Genomic DNA, 25,308 nt, shown 5'->3' on the forward strand with positions numbered 1-25,308 from the left:
AGCCTTCTTTTCCCTTCCATGCCACCAGTTGTAGACGACCCAAACAGATGTCAGAAACTAAAAACAAATGCTCTGCTGCATAAATGGCTTACATGCTGGGAGAGACTTCCCTGGTGGTCCAGTGGTTAAGAATCCACGCTTCCACTGCAGGGGGCATGGGTTCGATACCTGGTCAGGGAACTAAGATTCCACATGCCTCGCAGAGCAGCCAAAAAAAAAAAAAAAGGCTTACTTGGTTGTGCTTTACTAAGGAACAGAATGACTTGGGCACTTCTAGTTTATACTGCGTAGCCTAATTTGCACATTTACTTCAAAATTTCTCTCGAGCATCATTTTGGTTCAATTACATTCTAGTATCTACAGTACGCTCATAATGCTAAAATCTGACATTTTTAGTAGGTCACAAAATCATCATCGTCATTAATATTTACCAAGGCTTGGTCTGCATTTGTAACTTTGGTGCAATTTGTTACTAGCAGCCGAGTGCTATCTTTCCATGTCTTGATAGTGAAGCATTTGTTCTCAGGAAACCATCACTCCTGCTTCACAGGAAGTCTGTTTTCAGATATCAGATGGTGGGCCCCCCCAGGCCTCGAGTATTCAAACAATACTGTAGATATTCTAGAAAGAATCAAGACATACTATTAAATGTTAGACTAGATGATTCTATGATTCCACAGTATAGTCTGGAAAGAATCCATTGTCCAGATAATATTTAAATTGTTTCACTTTTTTAAGGCAACCACAATCCACAAATGTTCCTAGTGAGGAAATTATTATTTTTAAAGAAAAGGACTTTTTATTCCTCGCTAGTGAAAAATGTACCTTATATTCTGAAAGAAAACAATTTCCTTCCATTCCATTCTCTTCCCAAACATATAAAAAACAATCCACTGATTATTCCTTACATCGCAGAGCTTCATATTAAATGAATTTCTATGTATAACTAAAAAGACATGCTGACTGTTGTCAGCTCTAACTTAAAGTCTTTTTATCAAGTTTGAGTTCTACACATTTTAATAAAATCTGTGCTTTTAATACATCTGTGCTATTGAGTATCAATGAGCTAAAGAATAACTGAATTCTAAAGAAACTCAACTCTCCACTTTTCAAGAAAACACAGGTAATACTACTTTCTTTAACCCTTGGGAATGCCTCTGTATTTCGAAAAGGAAGCTAATGTCTGTGACAGTCATTACTGAGGCTCTTTGCCCCCTGGCACATGATTAGGACCACATTCCTGACTCCCTGTGTGAGATGGGAGATGGGGCTGTGTGACTAATTCCAGTCAGCGAGGTAGAAGCAGAAGTGATGTTCATCCCCTCTGGTCCAGAGAATTTAAGTACTGGTGCAAGACTCTCCATAGTGACTGGCAGCATGTCAGATGGTGGCTACTTTATCCACCTAGGTCCCAAGCCAATCCCAAATGAGTACATAACACAAGCAAGAAATAAATCTTTGTTCTTATAAATCCCCAAGATTTTAGCATTCTTTGTGGCTGTAACATAGCCTAGACTATCCTGTTATAAGGTCATCACTGTATTCTAGATCTATTCTGACCAATATGGTAGCCATGACTCACCAGTGACTATTTAAATTTAAATTAATGAAAATAAATACAATTTAAAATTCAGTTCCTCAGCTGCACTAGCCACATTAAGTGCTCAATAATCACATGTGACTAGTGGCTGGCTATCTTATTGGACAGCACAGATTAAAACGTTCTATAAAGTTCTATTAGACAGCACTGTTTTAGATGGACTAGGAGGAAAAGAGAAACTCCAAATTTTACCTTAACTATGCATATCACTTTTCAAATTGTGAAATTAAAACATAAAAGTTTACATGAAATCAGTCTGGAAAGTATGGTCTATAGTTTCATCAATCATATTGGATAACACAGACTCAATACTTACATTATTGTGTTTGATTATTTATGTTCATATATTTTTTCACTTTTTAAGACATTTAAAAAGTACCAGTTCTGTGCTTCTCACCACAAAATCGAAATAGAGACCTGCAATTCACAAGCAATTACCAGATTACTTGTGATATGAAGCAACCAGTTAGGCAAAAAATCTCTGGTGCTTTTGGAACTTGTAGCTACTTGAGACAGGGGAGCATCCAACAGGGACAACTGAGATAGCAGAGAAAGAGACAGCACCCCTGGGGCAAGATTTCTGACAGTGAACCAAAAGGAAGGGGGAGGGGCCATCCTGATAGCTACAGTCATTTTAACCTTAGTGGCTTTGATCATAACTCCCTTCCCATTGGAACTGGAAATACCCAGGAGATCTACAGCACTTAGAGACAACAGTCAGTTTCTAACTGCTGGTTGTTTGAAATTTTAGCTCACAGGCCTTGCCAGTGTTCCAAATGCTTGTACATTGCAAGGAGGGCTTCATGTCAGAGATCACAGCCCCAGTAGTGACCACACAGAAGTACATGAGAACTCTTCACAAGACATCATTATTTGACTCTCTGGGACTAGATTTCTTCCAGCTGGAGATAACTAAGGAAGAAGAAGGTTACAAGTTAACCTAAAAGTCAATTCATTATTATTAGCTTCTTTTGGGCAGACATCAGTAGCTTCCAACAGTTAAGAGACAGGTTAAGCTATAGGGCTTCTTCACAGTCTTGCTCCAGATGGTATGTTACAATGACCAATAGCCTCTGGTCAGATTTAACAGACATTTATTAGCAAGCAGTCATACAGCCTATTCTGTAAGCTCCATGAAGTCCCAGATCTGTCTCTCCAGAAAGCATCTCACCTGTTCACTGAAAGCAAGCACTGCAGGATATGAGGGGTAGGATCTAGCTGACCTGGGAAATCAGCCAAGTGGAATCAGTTCCAGCTCTGCTTCTCACTGGAGTTGTGTAGCTTGTGCTTCAGTTTCCTCACCTATAAAATTAGAGAAATTATATTTCCTCCTTCACAGATCGTTATAAAAATTAAAAGAGCTCATGCACAGTACCTGATCCTTACGGTCAGCTCTATCCTTCTAGCACTCGGAGATGCTAAGATGTGTCAGGAACATCCTCTACCCGCAAGGAACTGATAATACTTCTGTAGAAACAAAACAAATATGTGGAAAAGTTATACACTAATGAAAGATGGAAAGAATTATTGAAATTCCACCCACCTCCGGAAAAACATCTTTGTAACTGAAAGTGCACATACAGCTGTATGAAACACAATTGCTCTGAGTTTAGGAAATGCTACAACTGCCTTCTTGGTCTCCGGAAAAGTTTTAACTTCCAGTCTCTAAATACTCTCTTCTTCATAGTCAAAAGAGAAAAGCTCATCTGACCTTATGAGTCTTAATTTCCAATCAAGAGGAAATTTCTCAAAGTTGGCTTGACTTTAAACACACACTTAACCTTTAATCCCCAAAAGTTCTCTAATTTTTAATTCATATTTACAAAAGCTAATTCACATTGACTTGTTTCTGGCAGTATATTAACCACAGAACAAATAGGGCTCTGCTAGGCAGTCCCAGGAAAAGACTAGGTAGACACCTTTTTTAAGTTGTCTAGAAAGCTCAAAATGCTCCTATTTTCTGGAGAATCAAGAGATTAAGGGTTTAGAAAATGGGAAGCTACCATAGTCGAGAGAAGACCAAACATGAACTCCAGAAGACAAGCAGTAACCGTTCTCTTCAGAACCCCATTAAACCGAGAGTGAAGGAATACTTTTTATTAAAGCTATAAACCCCTCAAAGACAAATATGGGAGAAGAAAGATGAAAAATACCAGAATTTTGGAAGGTGGAAAGCAAACAGATGAGCAGGTAACTTACTTAGAGCACAGAAGCTGAAACCTGACTTCCTGCAGAGAAGAAGGCCAACAGGAAGGCAAGTCAGTTTTACTCTGAAGAAGCCTAAAAGGTTAGAGACTGAGGGAACCATGTACCTATGAAGGGGAGCCTCAAAAGGAATGTAAGGCATCAACTCACTGATGCATTGAGGTCATTGCAGGTCAAAAGTCCAACCAGGAAATCAATGCAGAAGTAGGATGGGATATATAGGAGTTAGGACAGACAAGGGTCCAGAGTCCAGGAAGTCAGTCTGAACACATCAATAGTACCCACGTTCAAAGTACAGAAAAGAGCCTGATTCTGGAAAGGCATCTGCTTGCTCAAGGAGTTTTTAAACACAGATAAAGTCATTTAAAGTTAAATTGGTTGTCCAAGAAGCCAAATCATTTAGACTTTTAATAATGCACCCTGTTAATGAGGGAGATCAGCTCGGTGCTTTGTGTCCACCTAGAGGAGTGGGATAGGGAGGGTGGGAGGGAGACACAACAGGGAGGAGATATGGGGATGTATGTATGTGTATAGCTGATTCACTTTGTTATACAGCAGAAACTAACACACCATTGTAAAGCAATTATACTCCAATAAAGATGTTAAAAAAATAAAATAGAAATAAAATGCACCCTGTTAATGAATGTCTTATATTCATTTATTTAATGTAGAAGCTCAGTTAACTAATTTCCATTTAATCCAACTTGCCCAACCTAACCACAATTTTCATTCTTTCTGTAAAATAAATGAACTGGAGCCCACACACTTCTGTTCTACTAACTGATGGCCACTGAGTAGTATTATTTACCAAGAGTCAATTGGATTTGTTCTTAAACTTCTTTATGCCAGTTGTACAACTGTAATTACATAATTTAATTATTATATAAATCAATAAAAATGGGGTGCTGAAGGGAAGAGAAGCTGTTTCTATGGAAACTAAATTGAGGCTAGTGGTCATACGTGGCAGATTGGACACCTGAACTTATCTCCTGCCTCCCAAAACCTCACTAAAATGAAAGTAAAGGCACAAAAGGCATTAAACCCACAGGGCAAAGAATAAGAGAGGTGATACATTAGACTTGAGTTGTTGACAAAATTTTGGGATAAACTAATTGGTAAGTAATTTCGTTTCAACTTTTTCCACACTGCAAGCATCTTCGGGGAGAAACCGTCAAAAAGCAAGCTGAGTCCTACCACAGAACAAGGCAAAAAACAGGAATTAGATTGACTGTCCCCCCTCCATCTCCTCCCTTAGCCGACAGGCCCTCTGACAGTCTCTCCTCGAACGCTGGCAGGAAAAGGGGTCTTTTAAAGTTAGACCAGAGGGAAAAAATAAATAAAGTTAGACTAGAGAAGCTGTAGACTGGTGGACAGCAGACACAACTGAGAGTGAGAAGTAGCAACTCAGAAAACACAGGGATCGGGCAACAATCCCAACAAAGAGAACATCAATGTGTTCTCTGTATCTATGATGTTGGTTGGGTTTTTGTTGTTCTTGTTGTTGTTTTATATTCCACATATAAGAGAGGTCACACAGTATTTGGCCTTCTCTGTCTGACTTATTTCACTTAGCATAACGCCCTCGAGGTCCATCCATGTCACAAATGGCAAGATTTCATTCTTTTTTATGAAAATTTTATATATATATATATATATATATATATATATATAAAAAAACATCTTTATCCATTATCTGTTGATGGACACTGAGGTTGTTTCCATATCGTGGCTATTGTAAATTATGCTGCAATGAACATGGGGGTGCATATATCTTTTCTAGTTAGTGTTTTCATTTTCTTCAGATAATGCCCAGAAATGGAATTGCTGGATCATATAGTTATATGATCACATAGTTATATTTTTAATTTTTTGAGGAAACTCAATACTTTTTTCCATAGTGGCTGCACCAATTTATATTTCCACCAACAGTGCCCGAGGGTTCCCTTTTCTCCACGTCCTTGCCAACAATTGTTCTTTCTTGTCTTTTTGATAAAGTCATTCTAACAGGCAGGAGGTGATGCTTCATTGTGGTTTTGATTTTCATTTCCCTGATGATTAACGATGCTGAGCATCTTTGCAGGTACCTGTTGGTCATCTGTATGTCTTCTTTGGAAAGAAAAATGTCTATTCAGATCTTCTGCCCATTTTTTATTATTATTATTATTTTTTTGCGGTACGCAGGCCTCTCACTGTTGTGGCCTCTCCCGTTGCGGAGCACAGGCTCCGGACGCGCAGGCTCAGCGGCCATGGCTCACGGGCCTAGCTGCTCCACGGCATGTGGGATCTTCCCGGACCAGGGCACGAACCCGTGTCCCCTGCATTGGCAGGCGGACTCTCAACCACTGTGCCACCAGGGAAGCCCCCATTTTTTAATTGGATTGTTCTTTTGCTATAGAGTTGTATGAGTTCTTTATATATTTTGGATATTAATTCCTTATCAGATATATGATTTGCAAATATTTTCTCCCATTCAGTAGGTTGCCTTTTTATTTTGTTGATGGTTTCCTTTGCTGTAACAGAAGATTTTTAGTATGATATAGTCCCATTTGTTTATTTTTGCTTTTGTTGCTTTTACTTCTGGTGTCATTATGTGTGATAATGTCATCACTCTGACAGCTTACATATTCTTGTGATTTAAATTTTTCTTAGTTTTGATTTCTAATATGGATAATATAAAGTAGTTATAAACCACATAAATAAAAGTTCTTTAGGGGCCTCAATAATCTTTAAGAGTTTGAAAACCACTATTCTAGGCGATGATTTAATCCTAAATATAGCTAGGCAGTGCACTTTACTCTGAAAATCCCAGGCAGCACCCAAAATGTAACCAATACTACTGTTGTCTCCTCTTCCTTTTGAGTTTCCCACCAAAATATTCAACTCACACAAAAATATTAAAGAATTTACTGATTTTGTAAGGTAGGTAAGGTAAATAAGGGAATTCATATTGATCAGCATTTCATTTGAAAAATCCTCCCAGACCTGTCTCTTCTCCTAGGTTTCTCTCCTCTTCTCTTTATCTTTCACTCTCTTCCCTCCCCACTTTGCAGGGCAATTTAAGTACATCCAAGATGGGGGTAGAAAAAACCAACATGTCACTGCTATCTACCCTCATTAGAAGACATAAAGGGATTCATTTTTGATAAACTTAAAGAAAAAAATTTACTCACAAAACCACTCATTGGGGAAAGAAAAGCAGAATACATATAAACAGAAAGAACATTAAAAAAAAAAAAAACCTAGGGCTTCCCTGGTGGCACAGTGGTTGAGAGTCCACCTGCCGATGCAGGGGACACGGGTTCGTGCCCAGGTCCGGGAAGATCCCACATGCCATGGAGCGGTTGGGCCCGTGAGCCATGGCCGCTGAGCCTGCACGTCCAGAGCCTGTGCTCCGCAATGGGAGAGGCCACAACAGTGAGAGGCCCGCGTACCGCAAAAACAAACAAAACAAAAAACCTAATGCCCTTACTCAGCCAAAGATAAACACTAATAATATATTGGTATATCCCCTTATAGATTTTTTCTCTCTATAGACAGATATACCTAACTGTTATAAAAATAAGATCTTAGTACACACCATGTATAGTCCACTTTTCTACTTAATATATTCTAAACAATTTCCATATCAAATGCATCTCTGCATTATTTCCCCAATTTTTTATTTAAAATTTTTTCAAACTTGGAGAAAGATTGATAGAATAGTTCGATAAACACTCTTAAACCCTTCAGTAGAATACTGTTGGGAGATGATCCACTCCATATTGTTCGGAGATGATCCACTCTGAACATCTCACTTTGCTGGACAATTCAGGTCTTCTGATCAAAAGCATTTACAATCAATTCCAGTATTTGTATAAGGAGCTGAAGGGGATCAGAATGTACCACCCCCCAAATATGCCACTTTGGCATAAGGACTATTTTGAGCTGAAGGCAAGTGAGAAACAGCAGATACAGAAAAAGCTCTCTATCCTCCCCCTATTTGCCTAAAAGCAGGGCATAAATTTCCCTTTGTGAATGTGTCCCCATCCTCTCTCATATATCAGGAAGAGCACAATAACACTTAATCACCAGACACGAGTTGACTCTAAACTCGTCTCAGCCCAGAGATGGCAGCTACATAACAAACTTTACTAAAAACAACCCTTATCTTCCATTAATTTTCCCCACAAGCTTACCTTCCCACAATTCACTGCCCATAAAAATCTAAACCCACGTTCCTTTGTCTTGTCACTTCTCCACAAACTTATTGCTCTTTGTTAAAATGGTATATAACCCTCTGGGTCTGACCACCTCTTTGGGGTTTTCACTTCATTTCTGTGAGGCCCCCCACATGTATATGAAGTAAACCTTTTTCTCCTGTTAATCTTTTATCAGTTCAATTCGCAGGGTCCCAGACACTGAACCTAAGAGGGTAGAGGATACAGGGTTTTTTTTTTTCCTCCCCTACAGAGACATTCCAGTAGGGTAAGGATTAGATATGTTTCTCTTCCCAGAGATGTTCAGAATAGTAAAGATAAAGACCTCTCCTTCCCATCTTGGAGAAGACTGGCTTACATTCTAGAACAAAGACAAGGTTTCTCTCTCTTTGGAGGGCAGGAGAGACAGGTCACCAGCAGCCATATATAAGATCAGAGTTTCCTAATATTTGTATAAGGAGCTGAAGGGGATCAGAATGTACCACCCCCAATATGCCATTACAGGGTTCCTCTCCTGTAATGCACCCCACTGCATATGCAGGTGTACCATCTGGCCCTCACTATGTTGCCCTGTGTGGATGGGGCTTGGTAACCAACATAAGATGTTGCTCTGGCTGCTGCTTTTGCCATAAATGATAAACTGTTTTTGTTTTGTGGCTCAGAGGGCTCATTATTTGTGTGTGTGTGTGTGTGTGTGTGTGTGTATGTAACAGTATAATATATATATAAATAACATGTATATTTTATTTTATATATATAAACATACACATACATACATACATCCTCTTCCTGCCCCTCTATCTGGACCCAGACTAACCCCCACACATACCTTAAGCCACAAAGTACACCCTGAGAGCAAGCTCTGCCCTGCTCCTCTTCCTGTGAAACCCCACACTCCATCCACCTGGACCAGGCCCCAGACCATGTGTGTCCTCCATGGTATTCAAAAGAAGAGAACATTTCCTCATTGAGGGACCTGGGTAAAGAGGCCAGCTTCCTCAGCACAGGGTACTGGAACTTGGGCTGGGTCACAAAGAGAGAACAATGCCTTGAGGCTGTCCTTTGGGAGGAAGACCCCAAGAATTGGCAGTAATGGTCTCCAGGGACAAAAATCTGGAGCCCCTTGCTGCGGCTGGGCCCTGAAAGAAAAATATACATGAAAATACGAGAGTGTGTGGGGTGGGGGCCAGGCCACCTTGTTAGCTTGCAGGCAGAGTAGACATTTCTGACCTGTTATAGTTTTTGTCTTAACAATCACATCATTTTCCACATTTGCCCTTTGCTCACAATTTCTCTCACACTTGTGCTCTCTGTTACACACACACACACACACACACACACACACACACACACTTTATTTTTGCTGAATCATTTGAAATTAAGTTTCTGCAAAATCATTTTTAATGTCTGAATGCTATACTATTTTAAACCTCTATCATAATTTAACCAGTCTGGACTGCTGGACATTTAGATTATTTACAACAGTTTGATACTGTAAATAGCATTGTGATGAGCATTTATAACTAACTAAATCTTTTTTCACACCCTAAATTTCTTAAGATAAACAGACTCACAGACAGAGAGAACAGACTTCTTGTTGCCAAGGGGAAGGGGAGTGGGGGAGGGAAAGACTGGGAGTTTGGGATTAGCAAATGCAAACTATTATATATAGGATGGATAAACAACAAGGTCCTCTACATGGGAATAGAATCTAAAAAAGAGTGGAGATACACACACACACACACACACACACACACACACACACATATATCACAAATTTACTTTGCTGTACGGCAGAAACTAACACAACGTTGTAAATCAACTATATTCCAATAAAAAATTTTTAAAAAAAATCAAGGTCCTACTGTATAGTACAGGGAACTGTATTCAATATTCTGTGATAAACCATAATGCAAAAGAATATGAAAAAGAATATATATAACTGAATCACTTTGCTGTACAGCAGAAATTAACACAACACTATAAATCAACTATACTTCAATAAAATTAAAAAAAAAAAAAGTTGAGCTAAATCCCTTAAGATAAATTCCAAGAAGTGTACTTATTGGGTCAAAGGACATTCATGGTTTGAAGGTTTTGCTATGTATTGTCAAGCTGCCTTCCAGACAGTGTTATCAGTCTGTACATTCAGTAGCAAAATTTAAGAATACCCATGTCCTTATATCCCTGCTAACAGTATTATTTTTATCTTTGACATTCTGAAGAAGAAAAAAAGGGGGGCATCTATCTCATCATTTTAATCATCATTTGTTCATAAATGTTATTTATCTTCATTGGTGTGTTTATTAACCATTTATAAGGAGACCTATGGCCTGAAGCTGATCATAGAAAGTCATCAAGTACTAAGGCAGCTATCTCACAGTCTCTCATAGAGCGTCTCCTCTCTCCACATCTGCTCAGGTGTCAGCTCAAATTCTCAAAAGAATAATGTGATATAACCTTTTCATATTAGTCATATCACTGGCCATTCTATGGGCTAACTGGAAGTTTAGAGTGGAATTTAGAGTTTGAATCCTATCACTCACCCCTCCTTTTCTGCAGGGTTTTGTATGATAATGAAACTATAACAATTCAGGAAGGTGGGGAATGACCTCAGCACCATCTCCTATCTGGCCATTAACAGAGAGCCCTCTACATGAAAAGATACTCAACATCATTAACTATTAGAGAAATGCAAATCAAAACTACAATGAGATACCACTTCATACCAGTCAGAATGGCCATGATTAAAAAGTCTACAAATAACAAATGCTGGAGAGGGTGTGGAGAAAAGGGAACCCTCCTACACTGTTGGTGGGAATGTAAGTTGGTACAGCCACTATGGAAAACAGTGTGGAGGTTCCTCAGATAACTAAAAATAGAATTACCATAGGATCCAGCAATTCCACTCCTGGGCATATACCTGGACAAAACTATAATTCAAAAAGATACATGTACCCCTATGTTCATAGCAGCACTATTCACAATAGCCAAAACATGGAAACAACCTAAATGTCTATGGACAGATGAATGGACAAAGAAGATGTGGTACATATATACAATGGAATACTACTCAGCCATAAAAAGAACGGAATAATGCCATTTGCAGCAACGTGGATGCAACTAGAGATTATCATACTAAGTGAAGTAAGTCAGAAAGAGAAAAATACCACATGGTATCACTTATATGTGGAATCTAAAATATGGCACAAAGGAACCTACCTACAAAACAGAAACAGACTCACAGACACAGAGAACAGACTTGTGGTTGCCAAGGGGGAAGGGGGTAGGGGAAGGACTGGGAGTTTAGGATTAGCAGATGTAAACTATTATATACAGGATGGATAAACAACAAGGGCCTACTGTATAGCACAGGGAACTATATTAAATATCCTGTGATAAACCAAATTGGAAAAGAATATAAAAAAAGAGTGTCTATATGTGTATAACTGAGTCATTTTGCTGTACAGCAGACTGGCACAACATTGTAAATCAACTACACTTCAATAAAAAAATAATAAAAGAAAAAGAGAGAGCCCTATAAGGGTATGTTTTGGGGCACGTGACCAACCATGGAGATTGCTGACATCTGGACTTTCAGCTTCCTGAATTGAAGATAGCCTGGCCAGTAGCACAGGGCTGATCAGAATTACACCCTACTCCCTATTCCCAATCACAGACAGAGAAACTAGAAAAGATGCACTGCAGGGCAGAAGTAAGAGTCAGCCTGGCTGCCTTTCCTGACTGTGCAGAATCTCTCGTCCCCCGGTTAAAACATGGCCCAAAGAATTTCACAGATCTTAATCATATTACTCTTTCCTCCTCCCTGTGGGGCCAGATATGTTTATTTCTGATATTTCCTGTGATGGGTGTCTTTCATTTTTGGCCACCCAGTATCTAAACACACTTCCTATTTGGAGGTAATTCCAATAAAGAAGCTCAAGTGTGGGCAAATAGCCCCTTTCCCATCTGCCTTGTCTCTAGAATTTGGGCATGTCAGCTTCCAACAATATGCTCCTACCTACAACCTCGACTCTGGAGTGAATAACACAGAGAAGTAAATGGCAGTTTAGAATCTTTCCAGAGGTGACAGAGGAAACAATAATGGCAGCATCCAATGCCCAATGGTGGCTGTGCCAATGAGAGAAGTTGTTAGATACTAACCAAACTCTTCCTGTGTATTGATTTGGTCTCTATTTTTAGATGTCTAATTTCCCTTGGCTCCTGTCGATGTTCCAAACCTTGTTCTTCAGCTTTTCCATCAATTTTGTGAGCTATCCAATGTCCTTTCAATACACTCCTCTCTAACTAACCAGTTTTGGTCTCCATTGTTCAGGAAGCTGGAAATCTGATTAGTACATAACCTCTTTTGTACAGAAGTTGCCTTTTTTTATGGAGATGAAAAGATGAGGAAGAGGGGTGCCTCCCTATCAATAACTCCTGGATCAGGTGCCCAGCTCAAGTCCAGAAGTATCCACTATCCTGAATGTGTGATAAACATTTCATTGCTTGGTTGTATAGTCTTACCATCTGTATATGTATTCCTATCTGTAGTCAAAGGGATGAAGATAATAGGGTACAAAACATGGCCACTATCTGTCACCAGGGTTTTGCCTCAGCAGCTTCCCTTTAAAAGAGGTGCCAGGGACTTCCCTGGTGGTCTAGTGGGTAAGACTCCGTGCTCCCAATGCAGGGGGCCTGGGTTCAATCCTTAGTTGGGGACCTAGATCCCGCATGCCGCAACTAAGACCCAGAGCAGCCAAAATAAATAAATAACTAAATAATTTTTTTTAAAAAAAAAAGAGGTGCCAGCGATGCTGTCCCCTTAACATCTTTTTTTAAAAATATATATTTATTTATTTATTTTTAGCTGCGTTGGGTCTTCGTTGCTGTGCCTGGGCTTTCTCTAGCTGTGGCGAGCAGTGGGTACTCTTCATTGGAGTGCACGGGCTTCCCATTGCAGTGGCTTCTTTGGTTGCGGAGCACGGGCTCTAGGCGTGTGGGCTCAGTAGTTGTGGCTCCCGGGCTTTAGAGCGCAGGCTCAGTAGTTGTGGTGCACAGGCTTAGTTGCTCCGCGGCATGTGGGATCTTCCCGGACCAGGGCTCGAACCCGTGTCCCCTGCATTGGCAGGCGGATTCTTAACCACTGCACCACCAGGGATGTCCCCCCTTAACATCTTTATTATACCCAGATTAACTACAATAGCTTCTTACATGATCATCCTGATGCAGTATTTCCTACTATCAGGACTCCTCTTTATTTTTCATTATATATCATTTATGTATATCAAGCATATAAAGTATATCTAACATATAAAGTATAAGCAAAAAGCACCCAAAACATAAATATACATCTTAATGAATTATCACTAAGGGAAAAACCTATATAACCACCACCCAGGTGAAGAAATAAAGCATTTCCATTACTCCCAGAACTCCTCTCCCTGCCACTCTCCGAATCCTTGCTACTTGTCCCCTCTCGGTCATAAATTCCTCCCTCCCCACTATCCACCTATCTTACCTATCCTGGGTAAGTATCCACTATCCTGACTTTTGTGATGATAATTTCTTTGCTTTTCTTTAGTTTTACCACCTGTGTATGAATCCCTTAAACAATATAATTTTTCATTTAGCCTGATTTTTAACTTTAGATGAATGAATCATACTGTATGTATTCTTCTGTGCCTTACTTCTTTCACTCAATATTGTTTGAGATTTCTCTGCTATAACTGAATAGAGCTGCAATTTGTTCACCTGCATCGCTGTAAAGTATCCGATCGTAAGATATACAATTTATTTATTTATTCTACTGTAGATAGATGTGTTCCATTTAGTGTGGGACTATAACGAAAAATACTGCTTTGAATATTCTGATATATGTACCCTAGGGAATCTTTAAGGCCATCAACCTGGCATTAGAAAAACAGTCATGGGATATGTGTATCTTTGACTTTCCTAGATAATGCCAAACTGCTTTCCAAAGTGAATGTGCCAACTCGCCACTTGCAGTCCCCTCACCAACAGCTGGTGTTACCAAACAGTTTCATTTTACCCACTCCAGAGAATGGCTAATGGTATCACACTGTGCTTATAATTTTCATTTCCCTGATTAATAAGAGGTTGAACATATTTGCATATGTTTACTGGTCATTTATATATTTTTTGCCCACGTTTTCAATGTAATTATCTCTTACAGATTTGAAGGAGTTTTCATACGTTGTGGAGACTAGTCATTTATTAATTACATGTGTGGCAAATATCCTCTCCCACTCTGTACCTTGCTTTTTTTTTTTGCTTGTTTTATGCTATCTTTTGATGAACAAAAATCCTTTACTTTAATATAGTCAAAGTAGCAACCTTTTCATTTACAGTTGGTACTTTTTATATCTTGTTTTAAAATTCTTTCCTTACCTTTGAGGTCATAAAGATATTCTCCTATACTAATTCTAAAAGCTTTAAATGTTGACTTTCACATTTTAAGTCTAGAAATGATTTTTGTGTATAGTGTGAGGTAGGAAATTTTTTTTTCCCATACGAATATCCACTTCTCCCAGAATCATTTACTGGAATGTTCATCTTTTCCCTACTGTATCTCTGTCATAAATAAAGTGACTATATATGTGTGGGTCTGTTCCTGGACTCTCTATCCTGTTCTATCAGTCTATTTGCCATCCTTATGCTAATACTATACTGTCTTAATTGTAAAACTATAGTTTACAATAAATGTAGTTACCTTGTAGAGCAAGTTCTCCCAATATCCTGGTAATTTTTGGACCATTAAAATTTCCATATAAAATCTCAATCTGCTTCTCAAATTCCACAAAAATCAAAACAAACAACAAAAACTAGTTGGTGAAATTTTGATTGCGATTGCATGCAATTTATAAATTAATTTGGGGAGAACTGTCATCTTTACTGTATTGAGTCTTCCAATCTATGAACTCAGTATCTCTCCACTTATTTAGGTCTTCCTTAACATCATCCAATAATGTTTTATAATTCTCTACGTAGAATTGGAACAGTAGCACAGAGGCCATACCTCTTAAATTATGCATACCTGTTTAAAATTGTTGTTCTCCTGGTGAACAGAACAGTTTATTATGAAAGATTTTACCTCTAGTAATGCTTTTTGGCTGCTATCGATACAGATGTATTACTGTATTAGTTTTCAATTACTGATGTAACAAATTACCACAAACTTAGTGGCTTAAAAAACAATACAAATTTACTATCTTATAGTTCTGTAGATCAGCAGTCCAGTACAGGACTCACTGGGCTAAAATCAAGATGTTGGCACGGCTGCATTCCTTTCTGAAGGCTCTAGGCAAGAACCTACTTCCTTGTGTTTTCCAGATTCTGGAAGCCCCTTCCTCCATCTTCAAAGCCAAAAACACTGCATCTCACTCTGACTTTCTTCTGTAGTCACACTGCCTTCTGGCTGACTGATTCTTCCTCCGCCTCCCTTTTATGATTACAGAGGACCCACCCAGATAATCCAAGATGATCTCCTCATCTCAGGGTCCCTGATTTAATCACACCTACAAAATCCCTTTTGTCAAGGAAGGCAACTTCTATGGTCTGAATGTTTATGACCCCCTCAAAATTCGTATGTTGAAATCAATGGGTTGTGCCCAAATAGAAAAAGCCCTAGAAAACTCACTTGATTAGTCTCAGCCCTAGCACTGGCATTAGCATTTACCTTCAGAGAAATCCTGGCTTTTGCTTTTACTAACTGATCACTGTTCTGGTTTCAATTTTCTATTCTTTACCATGCCCAACATAAGCCCTCACTCCACTTCTGATCCCCACTTTGGAGATACCCTTTACTTTCCTGCAAATTCAGCAATGGTTTAAAGAATGTTTATCATTTTTCAAGTCTTTGGGGTTTTCTCTCTCTCCCTCCCTCCCTTTCTTTTGGTAATGGAATGTGGTAGGCTGAATAATAGCCCCCAAATATGTCCAGGCTCTAACCCCCAGACTGTTATTTATAAGGTAAAGGGGACTGGCAGATAAGATTAAGCCAAGGATTTTAAGATGGGGAGAGTATCCCTGACCATCAGGTTGGGCCCAATGTAATCGCAAAAGTTGTTGTAAGAGAGAAGCAGGAGAATCAAAATCAGAGAAGGTATTCCAACAACAGAATCAGAGATTGGAGAGACTGGAGAGATGTGACTGTAGCCAAGGAATGCCAACAACTTCTAGGAGCTGGAAGAGGTAAAGAATGGATTCTCCCTTGGAGCTTCCAGAAAGAACCAGCCCTGCCAACACCTTGACTTTATCCCTGAAAGAATCATTTTGGACTTCTGATCCACAGAACTTTAAGACAATAAATTCCATGATGTGTCAAGCCACTAACTTGTGATAATTTTTTACAGCAGCAATAGGAAACTAATAAATGGGAGTTGATTTTTCTTTTCGGATAATATTTTCAACCTATAACTATTTAAGAACCTGATTCATTACCATGTCTTAGTTCAAATTTAAATTCCTCAGTCCAGCAATCAAGTCCCAACTATTTATTTAGACTTATTTTTATCCCTTCACCCTTGTTAGCTTTCTGTAGACACAACATGGCTGTGTCCTCTTACATTTTTTACCTTTTATCTTCTCTCACTTTAATGACTTTCAACCTTTTCATAACACATCCCTATGATTATGTTTGAGACATGCCTTCAAGAAGATTTTCCTGACTTCTCTCCTCACAACAATACTGCTTTGTAGTCCTCAGAAATAATGTTTATTTAGACCACTCTAACCTGCTTAACATTCTCAATTATTCTTTGAATGTAGCAATTCTCCCAATACTCGGCTTGGAGTAAGATACTTGGAGGCATATAATATGCATTCAGTATCTGTTGTTTTTATCTGCTGTATTAGTTTTCTGTTGCTGCAGTAACAAATTACCACAAACTGGTGGCTTAAGACAAATTTGTTCTCTCACAATTCTCTAAGTCTGAGATCAAGGTATTGCAAGGCAAGTCTGTACTACCTCTGGAGGCTCTAAAGGAGAATCCATTCTTTGCACCTTTCAGATTCTGGTGGCTGTCAACATACCTCGATTTGTGGTTCATCACTCCAATCTCTGCCTCTGTGGTCACACTGCCTCCGTGGTCACACTGCCTCCTCCTCTTCCTGTGTGACTCTTTTTCTCTGTGTGTCTGTTCTATAAGGATATGTGATTGCATTTAGGGCCCACTGGATAATCCAAGATTATCTTCTCATCTTAAGATCTTTAATTTTAATGTATTTTCCAAATACGGTAACATTCACAGATATTTGACATCAATGAGGGGGGGCATTTTTCAGCCTACCATACCTGCCCAACATCTATTCTCTTCTGCTGATAACAACTCCCTTATTACCGCTGGGGGAACTATACCCCCCAAATGCGGGGGATGTATAAACTCAATTTATATAGTTTGGGTGAAGCCTCCCTCCTCCTGCTATGTGTATATGACAAAGACCTGGCCAGTCAGCATATTGTATCCCCTTTGGTTGCAATGATTGGCTCAGTGATGGGCATGTGAGTCAAACTAAAGAGATTACTTTCCAGGGCTTTTATTGGAACAAATGGGATAGAGCTGTGGTTTGTTGTTGTTGTTGTTCTGGGACTGCTAGATTAAGCAAAAGAAATATATTGACTCTCTTGCTGGGGAGAATAACGAGAAAACCCACAAAATTGAAGGAAAAGCATCAAGTACCAGACCTCAGGGACTGGAATCAAGACCCAAAGCCCTCAAAACACAGAGTCCCTCGTGTTTGCTTGGTTTCTCCTCTCCCCACATGGAAGGGAAGGTGACTGTCTGGAGCCAGGAGCGCAACCTCTTATTTTTAATAATCCTGACAAAAAGATGAACACTACACTCCAGCATCCTCATATCAATTTCACAGAAGAACTCTAATGAGCTCTGCTTGTGTCATGATAGTCCTAAGGCTTGAAATAATTACTTTTGCTAGAGAAATCATGCTTGATCCAGACAGAATCATGTTGCTGGCAATGTGTCAGGCAATGAAGGGGAAAACACAAACAACTCAAACAAACCACTACTACAAGAAAATACCACTATTCCTGTCTAATGAAACTTGTGGTCTATTGGGGAGAGAAGTCACATGAGTAAATATAAAATTACTGTGGCCTGTGTCATGAGAGGAAGTACGTGGAGACAAGGTGAATGACTCATTCCAGAAGTTTAGGGAAAGTGATGGCAAACTTAGATCAGAAGGAGGAAGGTAGGGATGGAGATTCTAGGCAGAGAGAACAACAGGCTCAAAGCCCCTGTGGCAGAAAGGCTCATCACTCATTGGAAGAACTAAGCTAAAGGTAGTATGTCTAGGGAGAGCATGGTGTGACGTGAGACTGAAGAAGCAGGTAGGAGTTAAGACCACGCACATTATTGTGGGTCACATTAAATATTTTATACTTTACCATAATTGCCATTAAAAGCCATTTAAATGTCATAAGAGAGTGGGGGGAAGGTAGTAGAAATGAACAAGTTTGTATTTGGAAAAGATCACTGTGACTATACTGGAGAGAACAGACTGGAGTCTAAGTGACTGTAAGAAGATACGTTGAGTTTTAAATTGATTTCCGACAGAGCTTTATGCATTCCTGCCTCCTACTTTCCCACTAAGCAGGTTATATTGGGAAAAATATCAGTTAAATGAATGAAAGAATCTTTTAGATAGTGATTATCTGCTCTGCAAAATGACTCGCTTCTTTATTTCCTTTGCAAAAATTTTTCCCTCTGATCACAGTCTGCAACGTGAGTACACCAACTTGCACTTTAAAGAAGTCAGGAAAACCAGGCAACAGGATCTCTACACAATCGGTGGGGCTGTAAGGATGAGACACTGACAACCGTTTAGTTATTACCTCTCAATCTTTAGATATCTCATGGCTCTAAATACCATCACCGCCCTGATGGCTGTCAAATTTATACCTCTAGTCCACACTTCTTCCTGGAACCTCAGTGTCTATATCTGTCTACTCAACCTCTCCACTTGAATGTCTAACAGACGTCAAGCTCAGCAAGTAAAAGATAAAATCTCAGATTTCTGCCTTCAAAATAGCTTCTTCTACAACTCAATTATTCCAAGCTACTCATAATGTCTTTTACCTCACACTCCACAGCTAACATATCAACAAATCTTATCAGCGCTACTTCTAAAATATGTCCAGAATTCAATTCAGTTTTCATCACCTCAATTGCGACCACTCTGGCCCAAACCACTACTCGCTACGGCCTGGATTACTGAAACAACTTCCTAACTGATAACACTCTTCACCAACTAACACAGTTATTTTCACCTGGCTCCCTCTATAACGTCTGGGAGATCGAGGACTTGGTCTTTCACTTAGTGCCATGAACCCCAGTGCAATCTCGCAGACGCTCCATAAAATAAATACTTACTGGAAAGAATAAATAAGTATCGTATACCACCACATGTACAGTAATTAATTTAAAGAGAGATTTGGCCATGAGAAAATTGACGGTTAGGAGACTTCTAATACAAACCAAAAACCGCTAGAACAAAGCAGTGAATGGAAAGTGAGGTCAGCTGGTTGAAGCAGGTTCCCCAAGCTGTCCCGCTTTCCTTAAGCAGACATGTTTTCCATATAAGCCAACATCCCTCTACCTTGGAATACTGTGGGTGGAAAGCTTCTCGCTCCACTCGACACCTCACCCTTAGCCGGCAGCCTAATCGTCTCATCCTCGTCCTGCTTCGACGACGGGCTTCGGCGACGGGCGAGCCCACGCGGCTTCGGGCTGGAAGACGCATTTGGGCATCCTCCAGGCCCTCAAGAATGACACTGGATCCTAGGCCACACGGGCAACTTTAATCGGATAGTAAAAGGGACATACTTCTCGTTGACGTTCTCCACTGTACAAGTAACTTAAAATCAAAAGGCAGGGAATAAACCTTCAGAGACAGAATCTTCAACCCGGCTAGCAGTTAAGATAAAGGGCAGTTCCCGCCGGCCTCTAGGGATGATGGGAAGCGAAATCAGCGTAAATTGCCCTGACCCAAAATGGCAGGTTACTCGAACCGCGTGTATAGGGGTGAAGATACGACCACTGCGAGAAGTCAAGATGAGAAGGGAAAATGAAAGCATCATTTTATTAATCCCACACAGAGGCGGAAATTATAGGAGAGAGAATAACCAGGGACGACGAAACAGCCAGACGGCAGAAACAACTGGCCTGTCGAATAAGGCCAAACACAACATTGACCTAATCCAAGATGGCGCCGGAGGTTATTACCGGAAGCGCAAAAGCGGCGGTGATTACCCTGTTCCACGATGGCGGTGGCGACTGAGGCGAGCGGAGGGGCGGGAGGGCCGGGAGCGTCTTTGCCCTCCTCCAAGATGGCGGCAGCCGTGGGCGCTGTCCCTGGCTCCGCCCCGCGGCCTCGGCCCCGCCTCTCCCTTGTCCTTCCCACCACCCCGCTCGCAGTGGCCAGTCTGGGCGGAGGTGTTCGCGCGAGGAGAGCGTGCTCCCGGCGTTTGATATGGCGGCAGCCGCGGCGACTGCAGCGACGAAAGGGAATGGGGGCGGCGGGGCCCGGGCCGGGGCCGGCGAAGCCAGCGGCTCGCGAAAGAAAAAGGGCCCGGGGCCTCTGGCCACGGCGTACCTGGTCATCTACAATGTGGTGATGACCGCGGGGTGAGGCTGGGGCTCGGGAAGGCGGGGAGAGAGTCTGGCCGGGGAGGGGGCTCTGCGGCAGGAGGAGCGGCCCGGCTGGCCCGCCGCGCGCAGCGCAGCCCCGGTGGCGGGAGTCCGGTCCCCGGCACCTGGGCTCCGGGGGCAGTCGAGGCTGAATCCGCCTGGGTGTTTGCTGGGGGTCGAGCAAGTTCCCAGGTACCGAGCTGGAGTTCCAGTGCTCCAAGGGGGCTCGGGGGAGGCTGCCCAGGCGCTGGTCCGGAGGGCCTTGGGAGGACGTATGGGCTAGCCACACGTCCATGTCTGAGGGGCGTTGTGCCGGGCGATCCTGCAGCGCTGAGAGCCCAGGCGGCAAGTCACGAATGGCGAGCTGTTCTCCCCAAAGGGAGTGGAGGGAGCTGTGTCTGCAGAGTTGACCATTTATCTCGGCGGCTGTTTTCAAAATCCAGGATGAACTTTAATGGGAAAGGTAGTGGAACAGCGTTCAAAGTTTTTGCCCAGTGACATGAGCAGTCCTGTGCTTTAGGTGAGTTTAGACTTTGTAGGATGGATTGAGGTGGGGAAGACACTAGAGATGGAAGGCAGAGTTACTGGGGAGAAGCGTAATAGACCCTGGAAACAGATTTTACCCCCTCTTGTTTCTCCTTTATTTCAGTCCATCCCTTGTCGCAGCGAGTTTTTAGTTGTAGTTATGACACTAACTGTGTGACCTTGGATAAATCATTTTATTTCTCAAGACATCCGTTTTTTCATCTGTAAAAACTAAAGAGTTGAGCTAGGTGATCTCCAAGATTCCTCTAATTCTCTGACCCCATTATTTTTGATGACAAGGATCACAGGATCAGACTGTTATATATTTTTAAATTTTATAAATTTGTAAAAAAAAATTCTTAACATTTTATTATGAAAATTTTCAAACATATAGAAAAGTTGAAAGAACTGTATAATGAACATCCAGTTTTATTTATTTTTAAAATAGATAATACATTGGCCAGGTGCAAAATTGAAAATGTATGCACCGGCATACAGTGAAAATCTTCCCTCTACCTTCCCTTCCATCCAGATTTCCTCCCTGGAAGGCAGATAATTTTGTTTATGTTTCAGATACTGATACAAGCAAATATGTGTACATAGGTATTTTAAAAATATGAATGCTAATGATTAGCATTTCAGCACCTTGCTTTTTTCACACACACACACGCAAACACATCTTGAGAGGATCATAGGCTTTATGGCTAGTATTAGAAATAGCCAGTATTGAAACCTAGGCTCAGAGAAGTTGTGACTTGCTTGACTTGAGGTCACAGAACTTGTTAGTAGTAGTTCTGGGTTTAGAAGCCATATTACAGATGCACGTTTTCTTTATCACATAAATGGTCACAGAATGATTTTAAAAGAATATTCATCAGTGCATATGTGTGTATTTATATATAAAAATTCTTGTCATCTTAGCAAGGGCTTTGATGAGAGCATTGTACTGAAGAGGGATTTTAAGATACATTGGGGAAGACGAAAAGAAGCCTTTATTCCTGAACCATGAACATAGAGAATGGGGTGGAGGGTAAGGAGTGGTATCTTAAACCAGAAGAAAAGTTGGGGATATGAGAGTAAAGTAAGCTTTTTTTCTAGGCTACTGAAAATGCTGAACCAGTTACACCATTAAGGAATTCATTTCTTTTTTTTTTTTTTTACAAACTCTTGTTCGATGTATTTGTATGATAGTTTCTAGAAATAACATAGACCACATACCCCACTGCTTAGTTAAGATTTTACACATAAATAAATCTGTTAGCACCTTCAAGGAGACACACCTTAATAGTGATATACCTCATTTAATTATGGAACTTAACAAATAAAAAACTACAAGGCCTGAGAAATTTATTTTGGAGGACAGTAGAACAGAAATGTAGAGTTCAGAGCCATATGCCTAAGTGCTTCCCTGTTTTGTGTTTTGTATTGATCTGGCTTTCTTTACTAAATTGATTTTGGGAATCTCAGCTTAAAAACCTTTTATTCTTTTTAAAAAACAAACCATTTATTCATATGTCATTTGCAGTCTTTTAAAAGAATAGATTTTAAGGTAGGGGTATGTTCAATGAGATACTTCTAAAAATAGTTTAAAACATCTCTCCACCCTGTTGTTACTACAGACCCTTTAACTGCACAGGGCATTTAAAATTTTCCTTTAATAGTTTTTTTCTCTTGTCTTGGACTTCCTGGCACCTAATGTAGCTGCTCAAGGACCAATTTAGCTTATTTCCCTCCTTTTGGTCTTGTTCTCAACGGGCAAGGTTGCCAAAAAGCTGAGCTCCAGATGGGTGAGGTGCCACTGTGCTTTTGCAAAAAGCACTCTTCGTAGGGTGCTGCTGGAGGTGCAACATTTCTGTGCATTACATACAGCTTAGCGTTTGAGAGTGATAATCGATAAACCTAGGACACAGATCTTGAGGTCACCTTTAGTAATATCTATGATTGCCACATCTTTCTATTATAATCCTACTTACTTTTTTTTTTTCTTCTGATTGCTCTTTTTTCTTAGGTGGCTCGTTATAGCTGTTGGTCTGGTCAGAGCATACCTGGCTAAGGGTAGCTATCATAGCCTTTATTATTCCATTGAAAAGCCTTTGAAATTCTTCCAAACTGGAGCCTTATTGGAGGTGGGTCCTGAGATTTGTTGTTGTTGATTTCTGTTGTTTTAAAATTAAAAACAAGCTACTAAATTATATTGAAGTAGCCATGTTTCTGCTGGATTTGCTTTAAATGTTGAAAACTTGCCTCGTAGAACGCCGTGTATAATGTTGATACCTGGTTTATCTTTTTGACATTCTACATAAATAAGATCTCATTTAACTTGTATTACCTGGAATATATTTTACATTTAACTTTTATTGGCAATCAAATGAAACAAGCTTATATTAGGATTTTTAAAAATTCTAGGGACTTCCTAGGGAAGTGTTAGCAAACTCAGATACTTACAGGGACCGGGCATATAATGGGAACAGTGAAGTTGGTGAGTGTAGGATGTCAGGAATGATAAATATAAGAAATAGTAGAGCCTGTTTAAAAGCCTCCAAAAACCTTTTTAAACAATAGTTTATTAATTTCCCTGTATTAAGGGTAATATATATATCCAGTCCTGTCTTCTGGGGTAAGTATATGATAGGATTTTTGACTTGCAATTCAAATTATTTTAAGCAAAAGGAAATTTATTGGCTTCTGTAGTTGATAAAGATAATAGGGTTAACTTACAAAATCAAAGGAACCAGCTTGGGAATGAGAACCAAGGATTTGATGTTGCAGCACTCTCTTTCCATCTCTCATCACTGCTTCTCTCTATTTCTCTTTGAATATTAGTCTTAGGCTCTCCTACTGCAGATTGCCTTCTCCACCTGGTGGGAGAGAGCTTATTTTTTCAGCGTTAGGGAAGGTTTCTGGTTGGTCTTACCTAGACCAATCACTCTTGCCAGTGATGTGAAATACTTGATTAGTCAGATCTAGGACACATGCCCATACTTCTGGCCAAGGGACTGTAGACTTCGTTAATGGAAAAGGGGGAATGAGGTAGCTTTGGGCACACACCATAGCTGCCATAGTTCATTATGGTGAAAAATTTTCGGGTTGCAGAGAAGATCTGATATTCAGTTTCATTTTACCTAGCCTTTAGGCCAAGCCCATCATGACATTTGGAAGGCTGTTTAAGAAAAGACCATTTATCTCCATGAAATGAGATGTTACCTCAACCTCTCACCCTCTTTTTTTTTTTTTAATTAGTTTATTTACTTATATTTGGCTGCGTTGGGTCTTCGTTGCTGCGGGCAGGCTGGGGGCTACTCTTCGTTGTGATGTGTGGCCTTATCATCGCAGTGGCTTCTCTTGTTGAGGAGCACGGGCTCTAGGATGCATGGGCTTCAGTAGTTGCAGCATGTGGGCTTCAGTATTTGCAGCATGCGGGCTCAGTAGTTGTGGCTCACAGACTCTAGAGCGCGGGCTCTGTAGTTGTGGCACACGAGCTTAGTTGCTCCACGGCATGTGGGATCTTCCAGGACCAGGGCTCGAACCCCTGTCCCCTGCATTGGCAGGCGGATTCTTAACCACTGCGCCACCAGGGAAGCCCTCACCCTCATTTCTGAAAGCAGAAAGTTGTAGGTTTTGGGTTTTTTTCTCCCAGAAAGCAGAGAGATTTCAATACTGTCCATACTTATATGTTTAAGTTAGATGGTATGATGAAATGAACGTACAGCTGGAGGCTGAGTGCCCTTATTCTAAGCATGCTGGTTTTACCAACTTACTTTGTGAATTTGGGCGAGTCATTTATCTCTTGTCCACCTTGTTTTCTCATTTGTAAAATAATTAGTTTGAAGTAGATTTGTAAAGTTCCTTTCTGCCCTAACAGTTTGAGTTTGAGGAGACTAGCAAATCCTTGTGTGGGCCATATTGTAAACTTAGAGGCTTAAATTTTGGGGGGAAAGGGGCAGTAGTAAATAAGTATCACCTGTCTGTCAGAGCTTTGGCCAGCACAGTTCTCAAGCTACAGAGAACCAAGTTTGGAGTCAAGACCATCAGAAACTGCCTGAGTGCTTGATATAGTAAGTTGTATCCAACTGGAATACTTCAATAATTTACTAATTTAAAGGGGATTCTATCT

General features: G+C 40.4%; 1 protein-coding gene and 1 long non-coding RNA gene across 3 annotated transcripts in view; one reads left to right on the forward strand and one right to left on the reverse strand.

Annotated features, from left to right (window-relative positions):
• Positions 1–109: 109 nt before the first annotated feature.
• On the reverse strand, positions 110–20,310 carry LOC307186916. Its single transcript, XR_013828505.1, has 3 exons — positions 19,639–20,310; positions 2,772–3,067; positions 110–621 (listed from the first exon to the last, which is right to left on the reverse strand). It is a non-coding gene; the product is annotated as an uncharacterized lncRNA (long non-coding RNA).
• A 130-nt stretch (positions 20,311–20,440) lies between these two features.
• HACD2 (3-hydroxyacyl-CoA dehydratase 2) overlaps positions 20,441–25,308 on the forward strand; it is a 93,112-nt gene continuing 88,244 nt past the window's right edge. Inside the window, exons 1-2 of one of the 2 annotated variants that reach the window (XM_079922591.1) lie at positions 20,441–20,666; positions 23,203–23,320. In XM_079922591.1, the coding sequence (XP_079778717.1) occupies positions 20,512–20,666; positions 23,203–23,320 (273 nt within the window). In that variant the 5' untranslated portion in view covers positions 20,441–20,511. Of the gene's footprint in view, positions 20,667–21,072; positions 21,190–23,202; positions 23,321–25,308 lie in introns of those variants that run through there. The other variant, XM_079922592.1, reaches the window with a different exon arrangement.

Source organism: Stenella coeruleoalba (assembly GCF_951394435.1).
Source record: "Stenella coeruleoalba genome assembly, chromosome: 5".
Classification (NCBI taxonomy): domain Eukaryota; kingdom Metazoa; phylum Chordata; class Mammalia; order Artiodactyla; family Delphinidae; genus Stenella; species Stenella coeruleoalba.